This window comes from Trachurus trachurus (assembly GCF_905171665.1).
Source record: "Trachurus trachurus genome assembly, chromosome: 6".
NCBI lineage: Eukaryota > Metazoa > Chordata > Actinopteri > Carangiformes > Carangidae > Trachurus > Trachurus trachurus.
The window spans coordinates 28681731-28696443 of NC_139897.1; the positions used below are offsets into that span (position 1 = coordinate 28681731).

Genomic DNA, 14713 nt, shown 5'->3' on the forward strand with positions numbered 1-14713 from the left:
GTGGTTTTCTAATAATCTTCATTAAATATGAATTGGTTCAGGTGATCACCTAATCAGTGCCCCATTAAGCAGAGTGAGTTGTTCTTCTGTTGAAATTCAATAGACACTGGAATCGCACATTTTTAAAGAACATTTTGGAGTTGTCTCTTAATTTTTTTTCCAAAGCTATGTATAGCATACATTTAATCACTCTGTAAAACAGCCAGGAGCAACATTTGGCATGTTTACAATAAACAATAATAATTAAATCGTTAATATTGTGCTACCACAGTGAGAAACAGGCACGTGCTGTCTTTTACTTTGAAACCAAGTATCCCTAACTTCCGGCAGAGTCTTTACGCAGCTTCTCCAACTTGACGCTTTCTACTCTGGCCGTCCACAGTTTTCTTTTCATTGAAGGTTCAAGGGGAGCTCCTGCTTTGATGGAGCTGCAACTCAGCCAATAGGAAGAGAGAAAGTGGGCACTCCAACACAGGCTGACCAATCAGAGAGCAGCAGGGGCGTGGCCACGTGGTAACAAAGGATGTGATATTACTCTGACAGATTCAACCTGCTGTGGTGCTGCAGACCAGGGGCGGAGCTGGTTTATACAGGCCCAGCTTTAATCTAGACTTTATCATCTGATATCTTTATCATCAGTTTTTATTGTTTAAAGACATTTTGTTCAATTTTAACTGTCTGTATTAAAAACATTCAGATATTTTATTTTTATTTTTATGATACTGCACACTTGGATAATCTTCCTGCACAAACCACACACACACCACAGCTGGTTTGTTTTGTGTGTTTTGTGAAACAGTTGCTGAGTTGCCTTGGTAACAGGAAACAAGAGAGAGTTACCAGCTTCCTGTGTGACCGGGTGATGACCTTTGTAGAGGAAGTATCACACACTCTCACACACACCCTGACAGGTCAGATGTTATGTTATCTGTAAGACACAAGGGTTCGATAAGTGAGTTTGCTGTTTTTCAGTAACACTGATGTCTGATCTATTCTCTCTGGTATGAACATCTGTAGTAGGCTACTAAAGTTCCTTTGGTGTTTGAGTCTCTATAAACTCTGACAGATGTTTCCCCCTCATTTCCAAAGATGTCGTCATTTCATCTGCATTAGAATCATAATAAAGTCTCATCATGCGCTGGGAACCATATGAAAAACTGCAGATGAGCTTCACTGTTACCTATAGAAAATATATGACTCAAAAAGTGATTTTAGATTAGACCATGCTATAATTAACAACAAAAATTAACCCAGAGGGTGTGGCTGCAACAGCTTGAGTGCACTGAAAATATCTTCAAACAACACTCAGACCTTCCTGTAAATATGGTACAGTTTTCTCTGTTATTCCTCCTAATGAATACAGGACTTGCAGGAAGTGCTTTCTACGTAAATTATGGTAAGAAAAAACGTATTTTAACTGTATGTAGGCCTATAAGCATTTATATTGTTTTATGACAGACTTGGTCACCCTATCCTAAATCTGCCATTTCAATATTTCATCTCCCTCTATGGTGGAGGGTAAAACAAGACATGAAAAATAGAAATATTAAACGATTTTCCTCTCCTATGTTGGATCAAGTCAGCGCAAAACTGTACATTCACCTGCTCTGAGCCAAAATTTGTAGCTGCAACAGCTTGAGAAAATGCAATGAATGATTTCATATTTGAAAGTACTTCAGTACCTGGGACCTGGAAACCAATAACAACATTTTAAGTGAAAGTTTTTTTGTCTTTTTTTTGTTTTACAAGCCTGGGATGAAATAGCCTAAGTGTTTTCCTTCCAAAGATTTCTGGAATAGTTAGGATTTTGTTTTTATGACCTTTTCTTTTGTTTAAAGTGTTTGGGGACAGAACATGTATGAAATCTTAAAAAAAAAAAAAAAAAAAACCCTCCCTCAAATTAATCGATCATTGCATCAAATAAGTAGGTAAGTACCAGTAAGTAAGAAAAGACTTTAGACTTTAGACATGTATTGTCCCTCTAAGGGAAATTCTTTTTCACATGACCATTTACATTTCGTTTCACCAGACACATACAAACACACACAGATTACAACACATTGCCACACATTATTACACTCTGGCCAGGTTACCTTGGCCTTTTGTAAATAAATACATAAATACATAAATAGATAGAAATAAAATGGTAATAATCAACAGTTACAACATAGCTACATATTCTTATAAAATACAAAATGTAACAAGCATAAGCAAACAATGAAAAGTCAAACAATAAATTAATGAAATAAAACAAATGAAAAAATAACAAAATCGAATACAAAAATAGGATAAAAATCATTATTGTTGCTTTTTTTTTTAGGATAAAAATCATATTTTTTTAATTTTTGCACCTTTCCCAGCTGCTGACGTCATTGAGAGGCGACGCACAGGCGTGTTTTTGTGGTGTGGTACTGCGCATGCGCAGTGACAGGAGTCCTTGGCTACTCGGCCTGCTGTAGGTGACTGATCCTGAGAGGGGACACAGACAACATGCAGAGCTGGACACAGTTATACCGCTCTCTGGCCACGGTAAGCACCCACTTTTTTTAACAAACCCACACACCTGTCCGCGTTGTCCCGGTCCCGGTCCGGTTCCGACTGGTTTCATCCGCTGCCGGAGCCCCTGGTTCCCGGTGGTTCCCGGTGGTTTTCAGCCCAGACGCCGCCGCTCAGGCCCCGGTTAGCGGCTCAGCTAACAGCCCCGTCCGGTCCGGAGAGGACGCAGCACCAGACTGCACCAGGAAAACACACAACCCAGACTTGTCGCGGTTATTGTGAACTAAATATATTACTCAATGTCTTATGGATGTGACGTCCAACTTCATATGTTTTCATCTTTAGGTCGGCGTGAGTAAAATTAACACAAGTCCCATGTTTTAACAAAATACCGACTTTTATTGTGGAAGATCCGTTAAGAAGAGAGCCAGCGTTAGCTTAGTTCGTAATGTAAACAAATCGTCTACATATTGAAATAAGTCACAATTCTGTGCTAGATTAAAATGTTTTTTATTAACATTAAAGTGTAAGTAAGTGTTAGTTGTTATTTTTCTCTCCCAACAGGGATGTTAGCGGGCTAGGCTAAGCTAGTTAGCCCTGGTTACCCAACACTTAATTTAAAGTTATGTCAGAGGCTCAGCCACTTTTTGGGACGACGTCAACACCTTCCTCCTGTCTAATTACCCCTCCACATTTAACTCTACGTTCAGTATCAACCTTTCTACATCACGTTTCTTCATGCTTAAATATGTTTACTTGCTAACTAGCTATCATCCAGCAAGGCTAAACAGTTGTCGGTTCGGTTCCTACTTGACACTGACAGCTCACATGTTTTGCTTAGTTTTTTCCATAAGCTTAAATATTGTGTTGTGTATTTGCAAAGCTTTATACTGTTTAACTATTTATTTCATTATCTCGATAATTGTAGTCTGGCTTTTTGTATATGTGGGACCCCAGGGAGAATAACCATTGCTCTTATAATGAAATAATGGCTAAAGGGGATACTAATAAATAAAACAATAAACATTTTTTTGCAGCTGGAAGGGAAAAATACATATTTTATTTGTTTTTGAAATGATCAATTCCTTAGACTTTGTTGAAATGTTATTACAGTGTTTCTTCATAGTAATTCTGTCATGTGCACTCCTAAAGCCAAGGAAACATGAAAAAGCTGCTTGTTTTTGCCAAATTATGATTCTTTAACTTGGGGTTTCCCTTTATTTTTAATAATAAGTGATTAATGTGTCCTTTTAGGTATGTTGTCAGTCACTGAACATCTTCCCAACATCTCTTTTCTTGTCTTTTCACTGTAGTTTTGTTTGGAGGAGGAAGTTTTAGTGAAGGAAATGCAGAACAAAAAACAAAAGAGCCCACATGTGAAATACCGGTACTTTAAATAGACACTTGTTTTCAAAGAGCGAGTAAGAAGGAACAACAATCCCTTTATATTAAAGTGGAAACTGGTTTGATTACCTCGACTCGACTACTTCATAACCATTTGTTTGATTTTCAACGCTGTAAAATCTTGTTCTGTCACTGTCTTTTATTTTTTAATGAATTATTTCCCTGTTTTTCCTGACTTGTGTTGTCCTGTTTGTGTCACAGCGGAGCCACCACCTCCCCTGCAAACTGCACGGAGCGACAGCTGTGTCGGTTCGAACCTACGCTGACAAAGCAGCAAGTAAGACGACTGTAAAACTTATCACCTGTTTCTGCATTAATGAGACGTTCGCTGATGAACTTTAGCCACAAGTTTGATAGTTGTTGTTGCCCCTTAAACTAAAGATACTGGACTCACTTGTAACGATAGGTTTGTTCTTTAGCAGGAAAGGTCACACAAAGTTTTCATTTTTCATATTGCCTTTTGTTTTTAATTATTTTGGGGGTATTTTATTCACTTAAAAGATAATCAGCAGCAGAAGTGACAGGAAATTAGGAGAGAGTGAACCAAGCCTCCTCAGCTGTACATTGCAACAATAAGGCAAATTAATGTTTTGTATAAAACCATCTTCACAGTGAATAAATAAATTATAAGCAAATATTATAAGAGAAAACAAATCAACACAGAAAAAAATACTCAAACTGGATTCATGAGGATAAATGGATAAAAGTTATCTTGTTTTATTTTACTATTACGCTATGATTTCTTGATTTGAGGTGATTACTATCATTAACTCATTGAGTGCCAGCCCTTTTATAAAATGGTCAGTGCCATGTGCCAGCGTTTCGGGGCATTTTGAGTAATATTTTAAGACCAAGAGAATATTTTGTATTATGACTCTGAAAACACAAAATAGCTCAAAGGAAAGAGGAGACTCTCTATTTAACTAGGGAAAAACCATTTGTTTGTACCTTGTTCCATTCTTAATTTATCTTAAGTTGAATAGAGCCTGGTTGCACCAAAAAGACCACTTTTTTTCTAGAAAGCTGAGAAAAATGCATTTTTGTGAAAGAGAGTCTCTCAAGACAAACAGTGATTTATCCGTTTTAATTTTGGCTTCAGAAACATGTAAGACATCTGAAAATTTCATTTCACATGTTTTTTCATTGTACAAAAAAAAAAAAAAAAACTAAAATACAACAAGTAGGAGTCCTACTATGCAGAGTGATGCCTGCTCTCCTACTCCTCCTGCAGTTGCTGCCCCCTCACCCTCCCCTCACCCCCTCTCTGCCCCTCCCCTCTCCTACTTCTCCTCCTGCTGCTTCCCCTCGTCTCTGAAGTAGGGAGGGAGACGTCATGGCGTCTTCAGCCTCTCTGCTGGACGCGGCCGCGGCAGCGACGCACCGCGCTGATCTCTCGGTTCGTCGTCACGACGTCGGTTTACAGCAACTGGTGAAACTGACTCCGCGATCCGCTTTCGCTTCGGCATTTCGGTGCTGATCATCTAGATCAGTTTACCTTTCCTGCCTCCTCCGATCACTTCATGCTGGAGCTATGCTAATAGCACCGTGGCTAAGCTTTCCTCCAGCTCCACGTTACACTTGTTCCAGGCTCTGCCCGTCGTTTTCCTCTAGAAATAGAAACTTTTCCCAACTTTTTTTATCTCTGTACCGATCGCACTCGTCTTCTCCTTCTTCTTCACTTCTTGCTCTGATCTACAGTCTTCTTCGTTCTACACATCCCAGAAGCCCCAAAATTACTCACAGTGTGCGCAACAGCGTCCCCATTTACCAGCCGCAGAAAACTGCATTTGACGTATATATACGTCAATGGCACTCAAGCGTTGGATTTTGATTGACGTATATATACGTCAATGGCACTCAATGAGTTAAAATTGCTACTTATCATTTTAATTAAATGTCAATTGTCCAATGTTTTAAAAAAAAAAGCTCAAAATATCTATAATATTATATTTAACATAACTCTACTACTGTACCAACTACACTTCTGTGGCCGTGTCACAATAAAGTAGACTAACCTCTCCTGGTCCAGCCCTGATTTTGACAACAAAGTCAGACTTTTATTGTGGAGAGTTAATTTCCTGTATCCTTACCCTATTTCCTGTCTTATCTCTTTGTGATTAATTGTGTGTTAAAAGTTGCTGTTGTTTCTCCGTAGTCGATGCTGACGTCACAGTGGTGGGCTCCGGCCCGGGCGGCTACGTCGCTGCCATCAAAGCCGCTCAGCTCGGCTTCAAGGTGACGACTCGCTTATCTCTGTCTGATTTGATAATTTACTGTTTCATTATGTAAACACGTCTCGTCTACTGATCCCAGGTCAGAAAAGTGTTCAAACATTAATGCTGACGATGCATTTCCTCCTACAGACAGTGTGTGTTGAGAAAAATATCACGCTTGGTGGAACCTGTCTCAATGTCGGCTGCATCCCTTCAAAGGTAAAGAACATACGTTATTTCAGTGACTCTGTGCATCCCATATTATCATTACAGATATAAAAATGCAGATTTTATTCTTATATACTTATGATAGAGTGATGATGTTTGTGCACACCAACAGGATGCTCAGAAACTGCAGAGAAGTGGAGGAGTACTTCCAATACACTGAGCATCACCTCTTGTAGAGCAAAATCTTTAATGTATAGTTTATAAACAGAATTCCTACGGTTGATTATTGATGGATATTTTGTGTTTTCAGGCTCTGCTGAACAACTCCTACCTGTACCACCTGGCTCATGGCAAGGACTTTGAAAGCAGAGGCATTGAAGGTAAGAGGCTCCACCTACACTACAGGGACATTTTAGAGAATAGAGAAGCTCGCTGGGGTCAATGAGATGCTAAAGTGGCTAAATGTCACTTTTTTGTGAAAAAGTTCTTAGAGAAAAATGCTAACCCTAATCTTCTACTTTAAAATGATGGCAAACAGTTAATATGATCGAAATAATAGGTGACAGTGTTTCCTCTAGAATTTTTTTAAGGAGTGGCGGAGCCCCCCCCCCCCCCCCCCCCCCCATTTCCACCGAATCAACATCTATTTTTCTTCCTTTTTTATTTTTACCGCAACATATGGTTCACGTCATGATAACTTCTGTATTTAACCACCGTATTCAAACTTCCACAGTCCATAGTTGTCTTTGTTTGATAGCCTAGCCTACTTCAATAGACTTAGTTAGTTAGTTAGTTAGTAGGCCTAACCATGGACAGCTGAGCTCCTACACAGGATCGTTCTGCTGTTTCGTCGTCGTCTTTATTTTTGTTTTTCCACTAGCACTCGAGCGCGACGTCCGACACGAGAATCAAACCCGCTAATTTTAAAAACACACCGGCAACAGCGACCACTGATCTGTAGCCTACTGAGACTGTTGTTATTCTGTCACCTGAGTTAAAACACGCTGTGGTCTGTCATCGAGGTGCAAAGAGTAGATACTGAGCAAGATAGTTATCTGTAGTTTACGTTACTCGACAGTATCCGACCCAGTGCAGGACTCTGCTGTGAAGGTGGAGACATGCGGCGGTGGTGTAGTATTTGCAACAATAAAAAAAAGATTAAAAAATGAAGAGAGAAATTTGAAGGAGCCGCGGCTAGGATTTATGTAGAGGAAACACTGGGTGATAAGAATCTAGGTTTTAGTGTGTTTGTGTTTGTGTGTTTCAGTTTCAGGCGTGTCGTTGAACCTGGAGAAGATGATGGCTCAGAAGAGCGGAGCAGTCAAAGCTCTGACCGGAGGAATCGCACATCTATTCAAACAGAACAAAGTCAGACTTCTCTCTTTTCTTTCCCTCTCTTCTTTCTTTCAAAGTCCAAATCATGACATAACCATCCTTGTCTCATTCCCTCTTTTTTTTTCATTTATTAAACTCCCTCAGGTGACCCACGTCAGCGGGTTCGGCAGGGTGACGGGTAAGAACCAGGTGACGGCCACAACAGCAGACGGAGGCGAGCAGGTCATCAACACCAAGAACATCCTCATCGCCACCGGCTCCGAGGTCACGCCCTTCCCCGGGATCCAGGTACGGCTCAGTCTGCATCGTCACAGACCGTCACAGGCAGATTAAAGGGATAGTTCAACATTTTGGCAAATTGGCCCATTGCCATAATCCCTATAGTCATAGCAGTAGGTTTGTTACTAGGCCTGGGACGATAATAAATTTTGCTGGACGATATATTGTCCCATAAATTATTGACGATAAACGATATTATTGACACATTTTTTTTTAGAACAAATGAACCACTAATATAATAATAGTATTTCATAATAATGCAAGTAGACCCTTTTAAATGCGATACACTTTTATTTCTCTTGAGTATTTCTTTTTAACCATTGTAATTGGAATGACAAGAACTTATATAGCTACTATCCTAAATAAATAAAATAAACAAAACATAATAAACAGTGCAGTGCAGCTCTTCTGTCCAATAACGTTACACACCTGAAGCTCCACTTTTCATTCAAACAAACTAATGTGACTTCCACAGATGTAAGATATCATCAATGAGACTAGCATTTATCTCCTAAAAAGTATTAAACCAGCTGGTGGTAAACCTCTAAAAACCTGCTGATAAGTTTTCTTAGTCGTTTTCTCCCCCAATGACGGAGGTTGACCGGCCCGTGAGCTGCTGCAGGCGGCTGCAGACTGTGGGAAGCCCCGCTCCTCCTGCTCGCTGCTACCACATTAGCTCCAAAAACGTCGGAGAAAATCTCCCAACAGGCGTTGTGGATAAACTGACCACAGACTGGGGATCTAAACTGTGACTTTCTGGCATGAAAAAATATTAAAACTTTAAAAAGTGACGTGTTAACAGCGCGGCAGCAAGAATTACGGTAAAATAGCTTTTAGCTGCTTAGCTTTACAGCTAGCGCTACCGGTTGCTGCCAAATGCATTCTGGGAAACAAAGATCCTGGATGACTGAGAAGAGGGTTCACTCCTTTCATTCTGCAAAACAAACGCCCAGGTGCTGAGACCGATGCACAGAGTGAAGCCTCTTGTCATCCAGCCTGGTTGGAGGGAGAGACCAGGAAAACAAATACGTGCGCATGTACGGCGATTTATCGAGGCCGGAAAAATGACCGAGTTCATTTTCATTTATCGTGCGATTAATTGATTTATTGATTATCGTCCCAGGCCTATTTGTTACCTTTAATTGTCAGTGCATGCTATTTTTAGAACGGCGGAGCAGAGCCGCAAGCTGCTCAGAGCTACGCTACGATACGAGACAGAGTTGTTTTAGAGGTAAATTCATGCAAAACCGCTGATGCGCGTTGCCTTCAGGGACAGTTTTTCAGCAAGCAGTCTCTGAATTTACCTCAAAAACAACTCTGTCTGGTAACGTTCTGTTATTACCTCATAGCGTGGTGAATGTGCAGGTCACAACTTGTCCACCAGAGCGTTTTGGAGTTGTTGGATTGTGTATTTGATGAGTTTGATGAGGGAAACCAAGAAATCCCATGAGCCTCGGTAGCGTAGCTCTGAGCAGCTCACGGCTCTGCTCCGCCGTTCTAAAAATGCCTACAATGCACCGACAATTAAAGGTAACGAACCTACTGCTAAAACTATAGAGATTATGGCAACCAATTTGCCAAAATGTTGAACTATCCCTTTAAGATTGGGATTTATTTCCTTTTTACAAATATTTGTTTCATAATCTGTGGAATAACAAAGGAGCTGTTCATAACTGTTGTAAATCCCTGAAGAAATGTGATGAGATCAGCGCCAAACTTCCTTCCTTTATTCACCAAAGAGGCTCATTTTAATTCTCCTGTACGTCATTACTTACTGTTTTTTTGTTTCTGTGTTCTCATAGATCGATGAGGAGAGCGTTGTGTCATCGACAGGAGCGCTGTCCCTGAAGAAAGTGCCAGATGAGCTGATTGTGATCGGAGCTGGAGTCATCGGAGTGGAGCTGGTCGGCATCACCTTGAACCCTTTTTTTTTTCACCAATAAAAATTCATATACTATGTTTTAAATCCTGACCAGTGTTTCACCTCCCGTCCTCCAGGGGTCAGTGTGGCAGCGTCTGGGCTCCAAGGTCACAGCCGTGGAGTTCCTGGGCCACGTGGGCGGCATGGGCATCGACATGGAGATCTCCAAGAACTTCCAGCGCATCCTTCAGAAGCAGGGACTCAAGTTCAAGCTCGGCACCAAAGTCATGGGAGCCACCAAGAGGCCCGACGGCAAGATCGACGTGGCGTGAGTGAAACGCCGAAGCTCTGGAGATGTCGACTCAAAAAAGTGGTTACAGGACTGACTGACTGACCAGAGTGTGGTGTTTGTTGACGTTGTTTGATTGATTGTTGTTGCAGAGTCGAGGCGGCGGCCGGAGGGAAGAACGAGACGCTGACGTGCGACGTGCTGCTGGTTTGCATCGGCAGACGACCTTTCACCCAGAACCTCGGCCTGGACTCGGTCGGTATCGAGCTGGACAACAGGGGACGTATCCCCGTCAACAACCGCTTCCAGACCAAAGTTCCCAGGTAACAACACAGCCTCTCTCTGCAGCTCTAGTAACAACAGATCGGTGTCAGCCAATCAGAAGAGAGGAGGAAGCTCTGAGCCTCTCTTCTGATTGGCTGACTTGTTTTCTGAGTGATCCCAAAAAAAACTGAGCAGATTTCAGAATAAAACACTGAGAGAAACCAAATCCTGCAAGTTGTTGGATGGATGGTGGGTCTAGGTGGTGAGGGGGCGGGGCTTTGTTGTGACATCACAAAGTGACAGGAAGTCCTGACGGCTGGTTTTAAGGCTCAGTTTCTGAATACAGGCTGTGTGCATTTCTCTGTGGACTGAGGCTTTGATACTTTCACAGTATTAATATAGAACCTAGAGCTGCTTTATAATCGCACTACACATGGACATCTACCTTTATACTGTATGGAGCTTTAACACAAACATCTACCTTTATACTGTATGGAGCTTTAACACAAACATCTACCTTTATTTTGAAGGAGCTTTAACACAAACATCTACCTTTTATACTGTATGTAGATATGTATAGTTAAAGGATTTATTTCTCAAACACTGTTTTTTTTTATTCCCTCCACTCTCAGTATTTTTGCAATCGGTGACGTGGTTGCCGGGCCGATGTTGGCCCACAAGGCCGAGGATGAGGGCATCATCTGTGTGGAGGGAATGGCCGGAGGCGCCGTGCACATCGACTACAACTGTGTTCCCTCTGTCATCTACACACACCCTGAGGTGGCCTGGGTGGGCAAGACAGAGGAGCAGCTGAAGGAGGAGGTGAGAGGAGGAGGAGGAGGAGTTTAGGTCCAGTGTTTTCCTTTGCTGAAGGAGAAATACAGGAAGAACTGAAGCTCTTTTACTGATCCTTTAAAGGGATAGTTAAACATTTTGGCAAATTACCCCATTGCCGTAATCCCTATAGTCATAGCAGTAGGTTTGTTACCTTTAATTGTCGGTGCAAGCTGTTTTTAGAACGGCGGAGCAGAGCCGTGAGCTGCTCAGAGCTACGCTACGGAGGCTCATGAGATTTCTTGGTTTCCCTCATCAAACTCATCAAATACACAATCCAACAACTCCACAACGCTCTGGTGGACAAGTTGTGACCTGCACATTCACCACGCTATGAGATAATAACACAACGTTACCACACAGAGTTGTTTTAGAGGTAAATTCAGAGACTTTTTGCCGAAAAACTTTCCCGAGAACGGGAACGCGCATCAACGGTTTTGCATGAATTTCCCTCTAAAACAACTCTGTCTGGTAACGTTCTGTTATTATCTCATAGCGTGGTGAATGTGCAGGTCACAACTTGTCCACCAGAGCGTTGTGGAGTTGTTGGATTGTGTATTTGATGAGTTTGATGAGGGAAACCAAGAAATCCCATGAGCCTCCGTAGTGTAGCTCTGAGCAGCTCACGGCTCTGCTCCGCCGTTCTAAAAAATTGCTTGCACCGACAATTAAAGGTAACAAACTTACTGCTATGACTATAGGGATTATGGCAATGGGCCAATTTACCGAAATGTTGAACTATCCCTTTAAAGAACTGAACCAGCTTTCAATCAGGATGCTCATTGCTTGTGGTTGCGTTTCACATCTTCGGCCACATGATGGCAGCGTTTCCTCACATTGAGCATAAAAAAATAACAAAACCAAATCGTCCAGGTGTTTCCAGTGATTTACAGCGTCTGCTCCTCTCTCTCCTCAGGGAGTCCCGTACAAAGTCGGAAAGTTCCCCTTCGCCGCCAACAGCCGAGCAAAGACCAACGCCGACACCGACGGCCTGGTGAAGATCCTGAGCCACAAGGAGACGGACAGGATGATGGGAGCGCACATCCTCGGATCTGTAAGAGCAGAAACAATCGGAGAGAGAAGACGAGATGTCGACCTCGGACGTGATGAACTGAAACCTATGTTTTTCTCTCTGTGTGTGTGTGTGTGTGTGTAGGGAGCAGGAGAGATGATCAATGAAGCTGCTTTGGCCATGGAGTACGGAGCTTCCTGTGAGGACGTCGCCAGAGTCTGCCACGCCCACCCCGTACGTAATGCACGATATAACACACACTAATCAGTATATGACACACAATCATATCTGCAGGATACGCACACACACACACATTTGCACTTACTGTACAAGTTATGAAACAATGAATAATCTTGATGTGAAATCTGAAGCGCTGTGACGCCCCACGGCCTTGAACGCACCACACGCATTCACACCGATGACTCACAGCTGTCGGATCACAGATTCTCCACATGTTTGTTTTCAACATAATTATTAATAAGGGATCATTTTAAGTGTCTAATGATGGACAACTATGCTGCTTCTCCTTCTCTCTACTCCTTCTCTTCTTTTTCTTCATCTTCCTCCTCTTTTCTCCTTTTCTCTCCCGCACTTCCTTCTCTCTCCTCATCCTCTTCCTCGTTCTTTCTTCCACTCTTCTTCTTCCTCGTTTCCACTTCTCCTCCTCTTTTCTCATCTCCTCTTCCTTTTCCTGCTCCTCTTCTCTCCTCCTTTTCTTCCTCCTCCACCTGTATTTCCTCTTACTTTCCTCCTCCACCTCCTCCTCTCCCTCATCCTCCTCATTCTCCCCTCCTCCCTCTGCCCCCTCCTCCTTCTCTCTCTCCACTCCCCCTCTCTCCTCTTCCTTTTCCTGCTCCTCTTCTCCTCCTCGTCTTCTTCCTCCTCTCTCTCTCTTCCTCTTCTTCCTCCTCCACCGCCCTCCTCCTCTCCCTCATCCTCCACGTTCTCCTCCCTCCTCTTCCTCCTTCTCCTCTCTGCCTCTCACTCCTCTTCCTCTTACTTCGCTTCCCCTCCCTCCTCCTTCTTCTCTCTCCTCCTCTTCTCTCCCCTTTTTTTCCTCCTCCTTCGCTTCCCCTCCCCCACCCCCTCCTCCTTCTCTCTCCTTTCTCCTCCTCTTCCTTTTCCTGCTCCAATTCTCTCCTCCTCATCTTCTTCCTCCTCCTCCTTGACTACTTCCTCTTACTTTCCTCCTCCCCCACCCCCTCCTTCTTCTCTCTCCTCCTCCTCCACCCCGTCCTCCTCCTCCACCCCGTCCTCCTCTCCCTCCTCCTCCTCTTCCTCCTCCTCAGACGGTGTCGGAGGCCTTCAGAGAAGCGAACCTCGCCGCCTCCTTCGGCAAAGCCATCAACTTCTGATCCGCCAGCCGCTGTCGCACCTTCGTTGTACATAACAGAAGAGGAGGAGGAGGAGGAGGAGGAGAAACAGGAAGTCGTGCGTCAGCGTCCGAACCTTCACCTCCCCCTCCGTGTACATCAGCACTGTACCACATCTAGTTCCTATGTTATTTAAATGTTCTCAGTAAAAAGATAAATAAATAAATAAATAAATAAATGGATGAAGGGGGTTTGGGCGCTTAAATAAACACTGACTTCAGATCAGTCTTTTTGTTTTTCCGCTGACACATTGTTCAAAGATCCCAGGCGAACATGTGATGCACTTATTTACAGAACGTAGACGGCGACATATTATTATTTTTTTGGCTACTGTTAAAGGAAGAGAGGAGGAGGAGGAGGAGGAGGTGTTTTTGTTTTTTCTGTTTTTATTTTTTACAGTGTAAAACAAAAGAAACACGACAAACCTAACGGGTGATCAGAGCGGGAAACTGACGCTGCTCAACGATCCACACACCTTTCGACTTTCTAAAACGTAAAAGCAGCGGAAGTGTGCTGCAAGAGGATGATCACCTAGATCAATGGTTTATTTTATTGAATCAGTGAAAAAAGTGGGAAACAGATGGACTAAAATAAGATAAGAGAAAAAAAACAACCTTTAAAGTTTAAAGTCAGAGTGAGTTCATTAGTGTGGAGTCGATGCTGTCGACGCTGCTGCTTTTGGAAACTGTTTCCTGCTCTGGTCGTTCCACTGTGATCGGCTCTGGCCTATTGTTGCTTATCTCACCATATAAACCAATGAATGCAGATTAAAACATTAAATAAAAACTAAAAGTGTTTAAACTTTACCTTCACTCGCACTTTTGTTTTAGTTGTTGTGACGGTGGAGCTGTGTTCACTGCTCAAACTCACTGATTTACCTGATAATAATTCATATTTTAGACCGTATAATAGTTTTATTGGCACCTGTGATTTAACAGGTGTCACAGACAGTTAAGTAAATACATGTAGTGGAACGTGCCCTCAAACGGCCGGGAGAGCAATAAAGTTAAAGAGAAACTTGAAAAAGCTCAGAGTGGTGATAAAATATGTTTCAAATAACACTGGTAATGACAGATGTGTATATATATAGGACAAAATATGTTCCTTATAAACACTATCATGGAGGACACAGTTGGATATGTTGTTTAGTACATTTTAGATTCAGTTTGTTTGTGTCTATTTGTG

General features: G+C 42.4%; 1 protein-coding gene across 1 annotated transcript; it reads left to right on the plus strand.

Moving 5' to 3' along the window:
- Positions 1-2406: 2406 nt before the first annotated feature.
- Positions 2407-13837, plus strand: dld (deltaD). The gene is made up of 14 exons (XM_083973896.1): positions 2407-2529; positions 4102-4177; positions 6056-6135; positions 6264-6332; positions 6592-6661; positions 7549-7649; positions 7761-7904; positions 9698-9799; positions 9894-10084; positions 10198-10368; positions 10942-11131; positions 12060-12197; positions 12300-12389; positions 13445-13837. Exons 1-14 carry the CDS (start codon positions 2491-2493, stop codon positions 13508-13510), a joined length of 1527 nt encoding a protein of 508 aa, XP_083830022.1. The 5' UTR covers positions 2407-2490; the 3' UTR covers positions 13511-13837.
- Positions 13838-14713: the final 876 nt, after the last annotated feature.